The sequence below is a fragment of the Xenopus laevis genome, chromosome 2L (genome assembly GCF_017654675.1).
Source record: "Xenopus laevis strain J_2021 chromosome 2L, Xenopus_laevis_v10.1, whole genome shotgun sequence".
NCBI lineage: Eukaryota > Metazoa > Chordata > Amphibia > Anura > Pipidae > Xenopus > Xenopus laevis.
This window is the reverse complement of record NC_054373.1, coordinates 99,327,393-99,343,527: the sequence shown is the minus strand read 5'-3', so window position 1 is coordinate 99,343,527 and position 16,135 is coordinate 99,327,393. Positions and strand designations below refer to the sequence as shown.

Here is a 16,135-nt window from a genome sequence, read left to right as displayed (position 1 = left end):
GCAGGGAAGCAATCATACTTATGAACAGCAGGGGGAGCCCCCGCTTTACTTCAAAGCCATGCAGAACTCAAGCAGCTTTGTTTGTTTTCCTGTGGAGCAGTCAGCGAGTCTGTAGAGATTTGTATTGGATTTTATTTTTGCCCTTACATCCCCTTTACTGTTTCCAACTCCAGCTGCAGGGACAAAGATCATGGAGCCAGATTTAAACAGATAAACTGGGATTCTATTTGGAGGAAACTATAAAATCCACATTAGATTACATGACAACACGGACCCAGTGCAGTCTGTATATTCTGATTATTAATCAGTCTTGCTGTATCTGCTGCTATGGCAGATATTATTTGACTTCTGCTGTTTTGGTAATTTATGACGATCGCTAAGCAGCCCAGACCACACTGAGCATGTGCACAGTCTTGGTCTTGCAAAGATGTTTAACAAAGTTACAAAATGATGACCCCCTGTGGCCAAATTTGAAAGCATTAATCATTTGTTTGATTAGGCTTGTGGTGCAAGTAAGTTCATGTTTATGTTTAGTATACAAAATACTGCGTTTCTAGCCCTATTCTGTTTTAGACTTTACCTCCCCTTTAAGCTTATTGTTTAGGTGTTTGTCTTTAAAATGTGTTTATATTCTTGCAATAAGACTTTGGTGTTTCTTTTTTTGATAGGTAGTATTAACAAACCAGATGACTACAAAGATTGGGCCAAGTGAATCAAAGTTGGTACCTGCTTTAGGTATGATCTCATTTTATCTGGACTGGCTAGTGTTCTTTGCAGATTCAATGGATGTGGAAGTAGTTTGCCTTCCCAAAACTTAGCATTTTCATATAGTGTTTTACATATAACAAGACCTCCATGTTCCCATGAAGTGGGTAGTGTGCCTACCAATGCTAGACTTACAATTCTATACATTCTATACATATTTCATTTCTTGTAACTTTATACTTTACTTGAGTCTGTAAAAGAGATAAAGGAAAAACTTTACATTTTAATTGTTTGGTTAAAGTGAAATCTATGTGAGATGGCCTTTCCATAATTCAGAGCTTTCTGAATATTGGTTTTCCAAATAAGAGATCCCATATCTGTATTTGCATTGGGGAATAATTTAACTGTCTATCATTACATGTGCGTACTAAAATATTGTTGCAATCATTTATAGATAAAAGTATACAAAACTGAATGTAAATAATCTTAGACCTTGAAGTCATGTCACTGAGGATGAATTGCATTATTTAAATAAAATTCCTCTATTAGCTGCTTGAGCTTTATCAGTCGCTGAAAGGCAAGTCTTTGAATAAGAATGACATTTTGTGCCAGAATATTTGTATTTGTAATCTCACTTCCCTTAGGGTTTGGAGCCTTACTTACTGAATGACATTTTATTGACTGTGGGTGCAAGAAGCAAGCTCCAGTGGGACAATTAATTCTGTTTCTCAGCTATTTGTTTTGCTACAAGCAGCAAATCTTTAATTATAAAACAAGCAGAGGCTGCCTTCAGCTGACAAGTTAGTTTATTGGAATGAGGAATTCATTTTCTAAAACATTTATGAACTTGCAAGTAACTGCAATAAGCTGTCCCAGGTTCTGTTTTTGCTGTGCTTCTTAGATATAAATAGCATAGTGGATGCATCATTTTTTTTACAAATAGGGTTACCGGTAGTTATTTTTTCTTGTAGTTTATGAGACATAGATGATTGTTAAATTACATTCATCAACCATGCATCCAGCAATCTAGTTATTATGTAACATATTGGCATTACAGCCTTAATGTGTTCAGAGTCTGAAAAAATATGTAATGCATTTTGTCTAACTTTGTATGAAATCAATAATAGCATTTCAAGGGTAAATTGAGCAGGAAGAATTCTCATCTGAGCATACCATACTTCCCAACTGTCCCGTTTTTCGTGGGACAGTCCCGATTTTGACAGCTCAACCCGCAGTCCCAGATACAAAGTTTCTAAAACTTAATTGGCTTTTGACAGGGAGCCCAGAATACTTGGCAGGTGCACTTAGATACAACTGTAACAATTTAAGATAAGCAAAGAAACAATGGTAACCATTTAAGATAAGCAAGTCTCTCGGGGAAACTAACTGGCAGCTTAAAGGGCAATTCACCATCATTAGCAAAACTCTTATAACACATAAAACCTGACCCTAAAACCCCTAAAAAATGTTCAAACTTTAATAACCTGCCACTGGTGTGGCCACCAAATCTTTTTGTCCCTCTTTCCATTTCCAAAATGTTGGGAGGTATGGAATACTTTTGCATCATTTAGACCACTAGCTCTTGATGATTTTAAAAAAAAAAAGGTTTTTCATGAGGTGTTGCTTTAAGGATCCAAAAACTGGATTCTTGACAGTAACCCTTGATAATGCTGATGAGTTCTGAAATCATTCTGTTGTCAAACTCTTGCAATATTTCGGTGGAAGGACATTGTTATAGAAGATATACCAGTATGTCACCATTATACATTTACTTAAATGTTGTGTTTATTTTATTATTGTCATGGTTCATTATCATTTTCATTTTTGTTTGTACTTAAAGGGGTACTTTACCTAAAAAAATATATATTTTAGAGTCATCCTCTCAACCCAGAATCCATGGAATTAAATGTTTAGTTTCAAAAGGATTTTTGGTTGTGTGTCTTCCAAAACTTAAATAAAGACCAGTTTCTGCAAGTGGGATATACTTCCCAAGCAAGTGTATTTCCATGGCATTTGCCATTGGTCAATGCCATGGAAGTTTGCCGGCACATACATTTTTTTACTTATTTTGTAGTTTTCACATTTTTGGTTTCCATTTTTTTTATTTTCTTTCTGTGTTTTTTAATTTTACAGGAATATATAGTTCCCTTCATTTGCTTAGGGCATTCTTTGTATAAGTAATTGTTAACCCAATACGTCTACAGTGGTGTTTGTGCCTTCACAGGAGAAAGCTGGGGACATGTATCTACCATCCGTTTAATACTCAATTGGAAAAGGAAACAAAGGTATGTATACAGTAACATAGTAGAAGGTTAGCAAACAGGATATGATTGCTGAAAGGGTCATATCTGCCTGCAGCATTTTGTTTAACAACTATGTTAATGCTTTTGTACACTTAGAACACGTCTCTTAAGTATCCTTTCTATTTAATGTAATGACTGTTGTGATTTTTGTAGAGGATAATAATGTATTGTAGATTTTCAGATGGTGTAAGTGAGTTAGCTGAGTGACATGAAAAGTTAAAAATAAATGAGATGAAGTGTTATGTACCACATAGGGTTAGTGAGACGTGTCCTGTTCATGTTTTCTCCAATTGCAATTAATTGATGTGGACATGTGACATTATTTGTGGTTGTGTAGGCACTTTATTTAACCATATATAGGTTTGAGATACAGACGGTTATAAGTTACATACAGCACTACACACCAGCCCATTTCAGAATTTAATTCTTTGGTTATTTGGTTATGAATGGTAATGATGAGATTTGTTTCGTTTGTTGAATTATACAATCATTATACTAGGTTTGTTGTGAGTTTGAATAATGTTTTTAAAGATGAATTTTTTGACTGAAAGGAGAAATGCTTCACTGTTCAGCGTTATTTACTGTTTGTACTTTTTTATTCAGATCTTTGAATAAATGTCATGACATTCGTAGTTTTAGAGAAAGTGACCACTAGAATCCAACTTTTAATAAATAGGCCTCCACATCTTAGTGATTTGTCTAAAAGGCTTACTAATTCAATTCCTATCATCCTATCATGTTAACAAATTGTCTCCCATAGACTCATTTTTAATCACATAATTGACATTTTAAAAAATGATTTCATTTTTCTCCATGATAGTATAGCAGTACCTTGTACTTGATCCAAACTAAGTTATAATTAATCCTTATTAAAGGCAAAAAATCCAATTGGGTTTATGTTTAAATTATTTTTTGGTAGACTTGAGGTATGGCCATTTGTAAAACCCCAGGTCCCGAGAATTCTAGATAACAGGTCCCATACTCTTACTCCCAAATTTATGCATTTCCACATCAATATAATTTCATAAGCCTGATTGTGCTGAACAAAAATAAAGGAAGCAAGAGCATTATCAGCCTGAGTCATAGTATGGGTTTTCTGTCTGATGTTTACAATGAAGGCAGATTAGTATTTGGGGGATATACATTTGCTTGCTTGCATAGATATTCCTGGGTGCTCACCATGGAGACAGGTTTGGCTGACCTTTGAGGTAAATACTTATTTGCTGTCCTGAAACTGTAGCATGATGTCTGAAAACACAGTGCTGATATATATTTTGAGTGGGCACTAACAAATGCTAAGCCAGAAAGGGAGTGATCATCCAACAATTAAAAAAATACAAAGATACAAAGCTTCTTTCATTTATGACTTTATTCTGGATTAGCTTTGTCTGTAAATTGTTGCCATGGAGTCCGCTGTGGAAGACAGCTGTGAAAAAGATTTTATATGACTTGATTTGTTTGGATGAGAACATGTCACTAAGATTAAATTTACAGAAGAGTTTTTCGCACACTTCACACAATAGAGTGCACTCGTTTTACTAAACAGATTTAACATGCATAATACATCTGTAAAAGCTTCTCAGTGATGCTTGTATTTTCTACATGGGTATGGTGAAATTGTCTATTCATTTGGAATGCATTGGGGCAACTTCTGCATGTTGCCTTGTACCATCTTTAAAAATAACAATATTCTTATCATTCAAAATCCTTGCTTTACTGAACAAAATATTACATGGTGAAAAATTACTTTTTTATATTGAGAGTAGCTGCTTTTATCAGCTTAAAGGACACAGAAAGGTTAGAGTGGAAATGTGATAGGTAGGTAGCTCCCAGTGAATTCAATTACTAACTTTGTCACTACCTAACATATTGCCACCATCCAGTAAAATAACCTTATCTTGTCCTTTAATACAGGAAACGTTAACGTGCTAATGTAGTAATCCACAGTATGTTCTTAGTAGCCTTTCCCATCACTGTAAATTTTTAAAGGTACATTATCATGGAACCAGGATTTTAGTTAGTTCCCAATAGCAAGACTATTTTTTAAATGCAATCAAAGCTTTGGAAGGATTCTAGAGGGTATATTAAAAATACTTTTCATCAGTCTTACTATGTGATGTTCTCTACAGGTACATGAATAGAACTCCTTATAAGTTGCCATTTGGGGGTGGATATTTATTTGCAAACCCAGTAGGAGAGTTTTGCTCAAAATCCAAGTTAAGTTGGTCATGAATGTACAGTTCAAGGGGCTTGATAATAGTTTAATAGTAACTATACAGTACCATTTTCCTTCTAAATTTTGCTTCATCATGGTATGATCATGGTATATTTGCGCACAGGCTATGAGGTAAGATGGCAACATCCAAAAGACTACTCAGGTAGTTCTCTAATGTGGCACTAAGGGGTGGCTTAATGTAGAACAGTATGCTTCCAACAAATCAAATTTATATACTGTATTTACTAGAGCTTTATAATGTACTTAGTGTTTGCACTAAATTTATCTAGCATTTTTAGCATCCTTTCATATATAAAATGTTTTGGAATAAATCTAACTATTCCCCTAACTAGATTAGGTGATAATATACAGAAAATGAAAAACATATTTACCATTCAAAAGGGCAAGTAGACTCAACTATAAATATTTATATTATTTAATATTGTTGTTTTTTGCATATTTGTTAAACTGAAATAACTGAGGTTGAATTAGAAAGCATCACTGCTTCACCTCACCATCTGGTAAGCATTTACTTTTAATGTAAATATAATGAGAGAGCAATTGTTTAAAATTAAAATTTAAAATGAAAAGTTTTGGAAAATTACTTATTTAGTTAAGTACAAACATACTGTATTATGTAGATTTTATTGTAGGACAATGCCCTGAGTGCCAAAAATCATATCAACTCTCAGATTCTGTGATTAAAGGAGAATTCAATCCTAAACTTTGAAAATCCCTACCCCCCTACCCTACATACACCCCCTCTCTCCTCCCCCCAGCCTAAGTGTTACCCCGGGCAAATGCCCCTAACGTTTTACTTACCCCTCGGTGCAGATTTAGGCATCTGAGTTCACAGGGGCCATCTTCTCCTCTTCAGAAATCTTTGTAATGAGACCAGCATGTCGGCACATGCGCAGTTGGAGCAATTATCTGTTTCGCAACAACTGCGCATGTGCCTAAAATTGCAGAAGAGTCACATTACGAAGACTAACGAAGCGGCTGAAGATGACGCCCGTAAACTCTGCACCGAGGGGTAAGTAAACCGTTAGGGGCATTTGCCAGGGGTAACACTTATTCTGGAGGGAGGGGGGGGTCTATGTAGGGTAGGGTTTTTTTAAGTTTAGGGTTGAATTCTCCTTTAAAGAAATCCAGTGATACATAGTAATTGTTGTTTCAACAAAATTACAGGTTTGCAACATTGTATAAATCTCCAAGTCAAAAAAAGGCTACTGTACCATATGAAATCACGGTAAGAGGTTTTTACTTATATTTAATTGCTGTATTATTAAATAATGTATCCCTTTCGTTGTCCATGAGTGTCTTTTGTCTACATCCCAGGCTAGACAAAGTTCTGTTAGGTTCTGTTAAAGGGTGGGTGTGAAGTACTGGTTGTTTTGTTCCAGTTATCAACCACATTTTGCTGCTTAAAAAATATATATGTGTGAATTTTAATCATTACATTTCAACTATCTTTCAGTTTTATACTGTATTAAGGTTGTTTCCACTTCAGTATGGGAGATAGTTTATTGCAAAAACTAGACTAAATGAGGAATCATTTTTACATACACAGCACAAAACTTTTAGTCCTAATATGCATTCTTTCAACCAGGGGGACTTAATTTACCTAGAAAAAGTACCAAGATTTTCTAAATCTGTTCATGAAAAAACTACCCATTTTTCATAATATAGAAAAAAGATTAGAAATTTCATTTATTAATTATTAAATGTAATACTGCTGATTTGGAAAGTTCATGTCTCTCAAGAACACCAAATATGTATTGTTATTATTATTATTAAAAATCTTGACCTGTATAAGTCAAAAACCTGTACACTGCCAGATTTTACATGCACCTCTTGCAGCAAATTTTAGATTGCAAGGTAAAAATGGCACTGTTCAGTTTACTCCAGAAAATGCTATATTTTTGGAAAATACACCGTTTAACACATTCAAAATGGGTAAATATACAGTATTTGTACTCTAATCTACCAAACTTCAAAGCTGTGCCTCATTTAGTTTATTTTATTACATTTCTAAAAATCACCTCAAACCGCAAAAATAATTTTCCCATGTGTGGCTCACCATTCGGCAATAGGTCTGTAACATGATTAAGTATAAAAAGATTCAGAGAATCCAGAGAAATCTCTACACTAAGTACAAGGCCAATAGTCAGTATTGAGTGGTCATGATCTTCGGGCTCTAAGGTGGCACTGTTTTAAAACTAGACACAATTCTGTAGTGAAAATCATTGTATGGGCTCAGGAATACTTCCAAAAACATTTGTCTGTGAACACAGTTAACCGATACATCCACAAATACAAGTCACAACTCTTCAATTCAAAGAAGAAACCATGTATAAATATGATCCAGAAACACTGCCACATTCTCTGGACCTAATTACATTTAAGATGGACTGAGGCAAAGTGGAAAACTGCTTTTCTTTTCGAAATCATGGACGCTGTGTCCTTTGGGCTAAAGAGGAGAAGGACCATCCGGCTTGTTATCAGCACACAGTTCAAAGGCCAGCATCTGTAATGGTATGGGGGTGCATTAGTGCACATGGCATGGGTAGCTTATACATCTGGGCAATATATACAGGTTTTTGGATGGCATGTTTTTAAGGAATGCTTTATTACAGCAAGAAAATGCCAAACCACTTTTTGCATGAATTACAACAGCATGGTTCTGTAGTTAAAGAGTTTGGGTGCTATAGTAGTCTGTCTGCAGTTCAGACCTGTCGTCCATTGAACATTTGGTACATTACGAAACAAAACACTATAAAGGAGACACTGAACTGTTAGCAGTTGAAATCCTATATCAGGCAAAAATGGGACAACAATGTTTCCAAACTGTTTCAGAATGTTGTTTAAAGAAAAGGCAATGCAACACAGTGGGAAACATGCCCCTTTCAACTTTTCTGGTACATGTTGCCAGCATTAAGTTCAAAATAAGAGTATATTTTTCGGGAAGGAACAACAATTCTCACTTGTAGCATTTAGTATGTTGTCTTTGTACTAAATATATTTAAATATATGGTTTGCATATCATCCCATTTTGCAAAATGTCCCAACTTTTTTTTGGAAATGTGGTTGTAAAATGCACAATTCTAACAATTAAAAAAAATATAACTATAACTACGTCTGTACGAATGATGATACCTCTTGGAAAAAAATCATGGTACTGGGTTTATGAACTGAGAGATAAGAAAGCCTGTTTTATTTTATCAGTTTTTACTGCATAGAACCATGTAAGACTGTCACAGCTGATAGTCTCTTCACCTGCACTGCCTGCCGCACTGCCTGCCATTGATTTTAATGGCAACCACCTATTACCACTGGTACAGACCACTTTTGTTCTTAAAAATTGCATTTTTGACTTAAAAACACCTGTACTAATGTTTACAGACAGCTGCCATCAAACTCAATGAGAGCTTCTAAACTAAAGCTGCTGGGCATTCTCAGCTTAAAGGACAAAGGGTTTCGTTTTTTAGATATCTACCCAAAAGCTGTGTACTTGAACTTGATTCTATATTGAATGCCAAATTTGAACATGTCCACATTACAAATGAATGACCCCCGAAGTTTATAGATGCTCATATCATATTCACATAACCTACAATACTGATATAATTCTTAATACCTACTTCTTAATACAGAATACCTACTTTTTCAAAATATGGTATTTTATTTGTATATGTTTTAAATGTATTATTGCCCCAATAGCACTATAGATGAAAATATCAGCAATGTTATTTCTCTGTCTTTATTTAGAATGTCTCATCAGCATTCTGGCAAAAGAGGATTAAATATTAAATAAGAAAAAACTTAAAACCTGTACATGTGCAGTTTACTTCCCTTTATGAATTTTCTACCTTGAAGTATGCAGTCACAAACTGCACTTCTGGGAAAATATGTATTATTAATTGCAACACATTTGGTACTCTGCAGCCTCAAGGTTTTCGAGATGCTGAAATTGCAGAACCTGAAGTAGATGCGCTTATACCTGCATCTAACCCACGCAAGCGTCCTCGAGTTGAAGATGATGAGGTCTAACCATATTGCATCATGAGCAGCACCATTGTTTTACTATAGATGTAAATATTTATATTTGTGGATTTATAACAAATAAAATGTATTTTTACAATTTGCCTGATATTGTGTAGAATGTTTTGACACTGTCTTTATTAGCGTCTTTTACCTACCAATAATTTCTATCTGTATTACTTAGTGTGATTGTGTAATAACAATTTTTGCAACATGCACATTTATTACAAATACTCGAGGTGCATTCTGACCCTGTATTTAAGTATAAGCTACCTTTGAATCACTAAAAAACAAATATGATGAGGTAAGAAGCAAGTCTTAAACCAAGGGGCAAGCCAAACAATGTTCCCTCTTCCCTTTTTTGGGGTTTTGTGCACCACAGTACACCACAGTGTTTGACAGAGCAGGCTCAACCACGGTATTTGTACTACATGCCACTACAAATGGCTAGAAAACCTTCAAATCATCAAATAAAAATTTTATTTTGCCCTACACATGTGCCCACTGTCTAGGTAAGTTGCCATGAGTCAGGAAATGTAGGGGGAAGGAGGGGAGCCCCAAAAAAATTTTTCGATCTTTTTCAGCCTACCACCCATAATGTAGAAAACACGCCAGCGTTTTTTGGGACTTAGAAAAATTTTTGACTTTTTTTGAAACAATCCCTATCTACTCTATTGCGCTTCGCCAGGTCTGAGGTGGTGAAGGAAGTCTAGCGTAAAAGGTAGCGTTCAGTACACTGCGCGCGTTAGTGAATTTGCGTAGTAAGTCGCTAGCGAAACTTCGCCAGGCGTAAGGGTGCGAAGTAACACTAGCGAAACTACGCCAGCGTTCGTTAGTGAATTTGCGCAGTAACGAAAATGACAAACGCTAGCGAAGTAACGCTAGCGAAGTAACGCTAGCGAAGTAACGCTAGCGAAGTAACCCTAGCGTTCGGCGCTTAGTGAATTTGATTTTGGGAAGCTAAAACAAATATAAACATTAGTAAATCAGCCCTTAATAATTCCTTTATTTATATACCTGTGCATCAGGTCCTTACCCATGCTGTAGAAATAAAAGTAAAGTAAAGCCCCCTTGTCCCTTACATTAATGACAGATCCTTTCTTGCCATCCATCCCTTATTGTAACCATATCAGTTTGGTGAGGGTCATCCTTTTGTTAAAGGACACTGCATATATCACTGTCATGCTAATGGAATAGAGTTAGACAGTTCTATACCCACCTTAGATTGCTGTCTGTTGAGCAAAAGGGTTTTACCTGCCAGTCTATATATCTAAAATGAGGTTCACAAGCTAAAAGAAAAAAAAAGACTTTGGTTTAAGACCGCAAGCGTTAAGTTCTAAAGGGGGATGGAGGCATTGTATCCAGTTCATTTTCTGTGCTTATAACACCATGACATCCCAGAACAAAATCCATAGTCCAAATGTGATTTTACATATTGAAGCAGCTGCTAAAGCATAATAAAACCGAGAGTTTGGTACACATGTACTTATGAAGATTGAAATTCAACATATTTGTCCTCACCAATGGTTTTAACGTTTTAAAAAACACATTTAGATTTGGTAACATCTGCACACAATCTCTTTTTTTTTCAAACCCATTTTGTTAATAAATATGATATACGGATCCACTCATTTATTCTGAAACAAATAAGGACATGCAGCTGCCAGTTAGCATTTGGAAAATTACATGTTGTTGGTAAAGACCAATACGTTGCTTAGAAACATGCTGTCCTACAGGAAAAAGAGGATACCATGTTGTAGTATTATAGGCTTCTCTAATTTATCAGTGTGTGTTTAAAATTTGCACATTAAAAAAGAAATAGAAGCTTATATTCAATCTGGTATTCTCATTTTCTCAATATAACGTCATGAGTCAATGAGCTTGAATTTAAAAAAGCACTTTTTACCCATTGCATTTTTCCACTTTAGAAATAAATGCCTGGAATATCAAAGTTCCCTATATTGTTATGTGCAAATATCTAATTATAGAGATGGTCATCTAAAACAATGCATTTTCGTTGAGTTGAGCGTATTCATGTAGTGATTCACTGAACCCATCATTTTTTGGATTGTTCTGAATTCATCTGAATACTCATGACTATTTGTCAGTTCATTTTCTGCTTACAAATTACTCTAGTCTAATATTTTTCATCATCATCAGTCAATGCCGTAAATCAGGTATCTTACCCTAATTTAATTCTTGTCCTATTTTTCACCATTATAACCTGATGTCTTACCACTTACTTGAGCTAACACCTGATGCATGCATGCTGGAACAAGGGGTGGGTTCAGTTCAGATTTTAAAATGTAAAATTATTTAAATTTAAGATTATCTTCTGAGCAGCCACATCCTCCTCGCCAGTATGGCCAAGGCCACATTCACTGTATGCTTTTCTCTGCCCTTGTATTGTACAAAGGCAGAGAGTAGCAGATCCACTTCTGTGTAGTGATCCGCTGACAGGGATGCTGTGCTGTTGTTGATAATGCAGTCACACTAAACAGAGATTGGCGCCAAAACTGCAAAAACATGCATAATCTACTCTGTGTAGCTGCCAATGCTGTGTCTGCCAGTGGAGCTACACACAGGAGTAGACTAGAGCAGATCCTCTACCCCCAGTGTGCCCTTGGCATTAGATATCCAAGTCAGCTGTATGGGGAACACATGCATGCAGATTGGGTTAAACATGGACTGGATTATATCACATATCTGTGCATCTATAGTCATCTTTTATCCAGATGGCCTGGTGCAGACATCCAAGCAACAAAAAATTGTATACAAAGCATTTTTTCAGTTATAGCAAACCTAGAATTCCTGCTTTTAACAAACGTATTAATATGCCACATGGTATTGGAATCAGTACAAGGAAACAACCCACTCACCTTTCATAATATAACAACAAGAAATCCTAAACTACCAAGAATAAATGTGTTCAGTTAATGACAAAGCATTTACAACCGGGAGATATACCTGGGCATCATAATGTTAATTTGCTTTATTTACATTGCATAACTTCTGTGAAATTACTTTGCAGAAAAATTACTATTTAAGTTTTTTTTAAAAATGTTGCTTTTAATATTTATTTTTTTTGGTATTTAAATATGTTGCAGTAAAAGGAAAAGTTTGCCAAAAGGTCCCTCTACTATTTCAATCCTCATTTTACCCTGGATAAAAACAATACAGATACATACAAATAGTAATAAAATCCCAAAACCTTTTGTCGTTAAAAAAAATTAAATGGAAATGTGTTTCCAGCACAAATCAGAACTTAATTGACCAGGAGCAGAGAAAGCGCAAACACATGGCATAGTTCTTACTAAGCAGAATTGCCTATTGTTGGACTTCAAACTTTAAAACCCACTAGCAGCCAATCAAAGACTGAGACAATACTGAACTTGTGAAAAGTGAAATCCATTGCATCTAATCATAGAGTACGTTATGTACTAGTGCCAAAAAGGGGAGGTGTTCTTAGAAAGGGAAACTGGAGCTATTTATATTTAAATCATTACAGTATACTCATGGAAAATATTTCCTGTATTGTTTTTATTAAAAAAATTTATAAAACCAGAGCTCATGGAGGTTATATTATGTTACGGTAACCTGTGTAACATGCATATTAAGTCTGATATGAAATTCATTGCAGATGTTATGAACGTTAGGTCACCCAATTATGGTTAAATGGTATATGTGCTATCTATGCTGTTTATAGGAATCATTTTGGTGAAGTTTTTAGATCACATTTATTTGAGAGTGGCACTCATGGCATGAACACTCCCTTCTATAATGAACAGGTGAGGTTCATCTGCCCTTCTATAATCCATTAATTCCTGTCTAGAGTATGCAACCTAGTTTTGGTCTTCAGCACCAAACTACATATATAATATACTGAATACAAGCTATTCTGAGATTGTTATTTTGGAGTTAGGAAAGAGATTCCAAGAGAGTCTAAATCGTTTATGGCTTGAGATGGTCTTTTTCCACTGTCGTTTGGGTCAGTTAGAAGCATAATATGATTAAAATTTGAACCTGATGGTCATCTATTCATCTCCGCTTCTGTATAACTATTTTACATTAGTGCTCAAGATTAGTTGGGGGATGACCTCTAGTTTGTGTGGGTTGACTTCTGTAAAAAAAAGTACATTTGTTTCTTCTGCTAAAGTCATTCAGGGTCAGCTCTACTCATTGTTAATGGGGTAGACATGAATGATGACGTTCGAGATGCAGATGACTTCATTCATTATATATTTAAGCAATTCCTCCTGAAAGAAACCACCTTATAAAATGATTCAATTGATCCATTTTTTGTTATATTATCAAAATGAGATAACTTGGAAAGTTATTCCATTTCATGTCATCTGAGATCATTACATGTTCAGGTAGAATCCTTGAACATGTAACAGCAGATTCAGATGTAACTGAGCTAGTTAATATATAGGATGGACTATGCCAGGAATTTATAGATCCAGATTTACATATGGTGGAATGTGCATTGTGATTATTCTAGGGACAGAAAGAGTCAAAGCATTATAGTGTGTCATGACAATTTCTCATCAACAACCAGCTTACCTCCTAAATGTTCCAGCTGCATTACCAGCATACTCTACTAACTGCGATGCAAATTACATTTGTTAGGTTTGTAACAGTACATTTTAAGCATATTGAGAAATAGCAGCATGAAATTACACCACCACAATTTCTGAACTAGATACTACAGTGTTACTGTAAGTGTAAGTGTTACTTGTTAAGTCTTTCATGTTTTAATTCACAGTTAAGTATTCAAAAGAAAAAGGTGTCTTCTCTTTTTTTTTAACTTAACCACTTTGGTTATTTTTCATCTTAAACTGCACTGGTACAAGAAAACACAGAGAAGTTGAAAGCAATGTATTGTATTGATCATTGTCACCTATGTGCAACTACATGTTAGAATTATGTGGCATTTATAACTGGTGCAATTGTTACCCACAATGCAGCTTGTTACCTCCAAGGTGTTTTTTATAGGCATAATACTTTGCACTCCCTGAATGTAAAGCAAAGGGTGATACTCATCTGTGTATTTAGGCTACAAGTCTGTAAATGGTGACCTCTGGCTCCTACATGATTGATTAGCAGTGAGCAATTCTGTGGAAGGTAAATTAGATTAGGGGTGGAGATTTGAATGGGGTATCATTAATGACAAGGAGGGACCATAATGTGTATATACACAAGAAACAAGCTACCAGTATCCGGCACCGGTATGAATGTTTACAAATGCAAGAAGCTTGGGTGGCAAAATGGGAGAGCTGCAGGTAATGACATTATGATGTCATTGTTTAAACATGATCAGAGTGAATCAACTGGCAGTAAATATATATATATATATACACTCATACATAAACTATATAGACTTATAATAAATAGCTGTAAATCTAAAATCCCTGTAGCCGTGGATATACAGTTATACTTGCCATCCAAGCCACACTTAAAGGCACCCCAACATTCCCCGGCAGGGCATTCCACAATTTCACTGCCCTTACCATGAAGAACCACTTATGCTTTGTCAAATAAAAAGAATCTGTTTCAATCACAAGCCTCTTTTCTCAACACATCTCCAGAGAAACAACACCAATCTGGACAGTTTTTCCTATTGGTTAAATTGTTCCACTCCTTTTACCAGTTTAGTTGCACATCTCTGTACTTTCCCCTATCATCAATATCCTTCTTAAAGGAGAAGTTTAGGCAAAAATCACTGGGGATTGTCATGTTAGGCACCCCTCGGTGATTGTATTCATTAATCTGATGCCCGGGCCAGTGTCTCTATCAGCAGAAAACTGTCCCAGCCAAGGGTTCGTCCAGCAAGCATCAGGGAGCGATTCTCTTTCTGCTTTTTCTTTCTCCATGGTGCTTGTTGAGAAGAACCCTGGGCCAGGGCAGTTTTCTGATAACAGGAGCTCTGACGTGGAGTATCCGGTAAGAATCACTTAGGGTTGCCTAACTTTTGGAGGCTGCCAGAGCCGAAAGCCAGCAGTGTAAGATCGCATGAGGGAAAAGCAGAAGGAGAGGTCAACTCAAACCCACCCGCGACCTGCAAAATGTGTGTTTAAGTCGGACCAAACCTGCATGACGTGTGGATCCCGTGGGCGTTGAGCTGGACCACAGATCACTACTGCATACATACTCAAGGTGAGGCCTTTTCTGGAACCTATAAAGAGGCAAAATCATGTTTTTATCAACGTTATGTTTTAACCTTATTACTATTTTTATGCCTAGAATTACACTATTTTAATCAGAAATTTGATTTGTCTAACACGATCTATTGCACATAAAGCCATGCTGGAATAAACAAAGCATTGTGATTTGCAATGTTTTTAAATTTCTTATATACATGGCAAACTTGCTGAAAAAGCTTTAGCCACACCAAACTTTGCATTCCAGCAAATTCTTTAACAAAATGAAACCACAGCAATTGAATAAACAACGATGACTTAAACAGTTTTTAATAGAGAATTATATCTTTTTGTTTTTTGTCACCAGCCTGTTAGTAAGCAGCAAATCTATGAGTGAGAAATACCTAGGGGTACTTTAACTTGCAATTAAACTTAGCTGGAGAAGAGGTGCTTAAGCAGGATAAGATAACTATGAACATAACCTCTCTATTTCCTTATTTACCAGTAAGTGAATTAGAAAATTAGAAAAAGTTAGTTTAGGATGGCTTTTTAGCAATTAAGGGAATGCAGGGTTACTGAAATTATCTTTTAGCACCAAGTTGATTCAGGGACTGTTCCAGTTTGAACTCCCTGAGACAAATAATAAAGGATGTAGATGGGGTTTTCATCACCAAGGGCTCTAAGTAACCTATGAGCATGTGGTATTGGGTTGTGTGGCTTGTGCCTCAATT

General features: G+C 35.7%; 1 protein-coding gene across 2 annotated transcripts in view; it reads left to right on the top strand.

The window, feature by feature from the left end:
- The window catches only part of rad51c.L (RAD51 paralog C L homeolog), a 43,714-nt gene extending 34,350 nt beyond the window's left edge, over positions 1-9,364 (top strand). For both annotated transcript variants that reach the window (XM_018246905.2, XM_018246904.2), the window contains 4 exons: positions 669-735; positions 2,930-2,990; positions 6,412-6,472; positions 9,169-9,364. In XM_018246905.2, the coding sequence (XP_018102394.1) occupies positions 669-735; positions 2,930-2,990; positions 6,412-6,472; positions 9,169-9,273 (294 nt within the window). In that variant the 3' untranslated portion in view covers positions 9,274-9,364. The remainder of the gene's footprint in view (positions 1-668; positions 736-2,929; positions 2,991-6,411; positions 6,473-9,168) is intronic.
- The last annotated feature ends 6,771 nt before the right edge of the window (positions 9,365-16,135 follow it).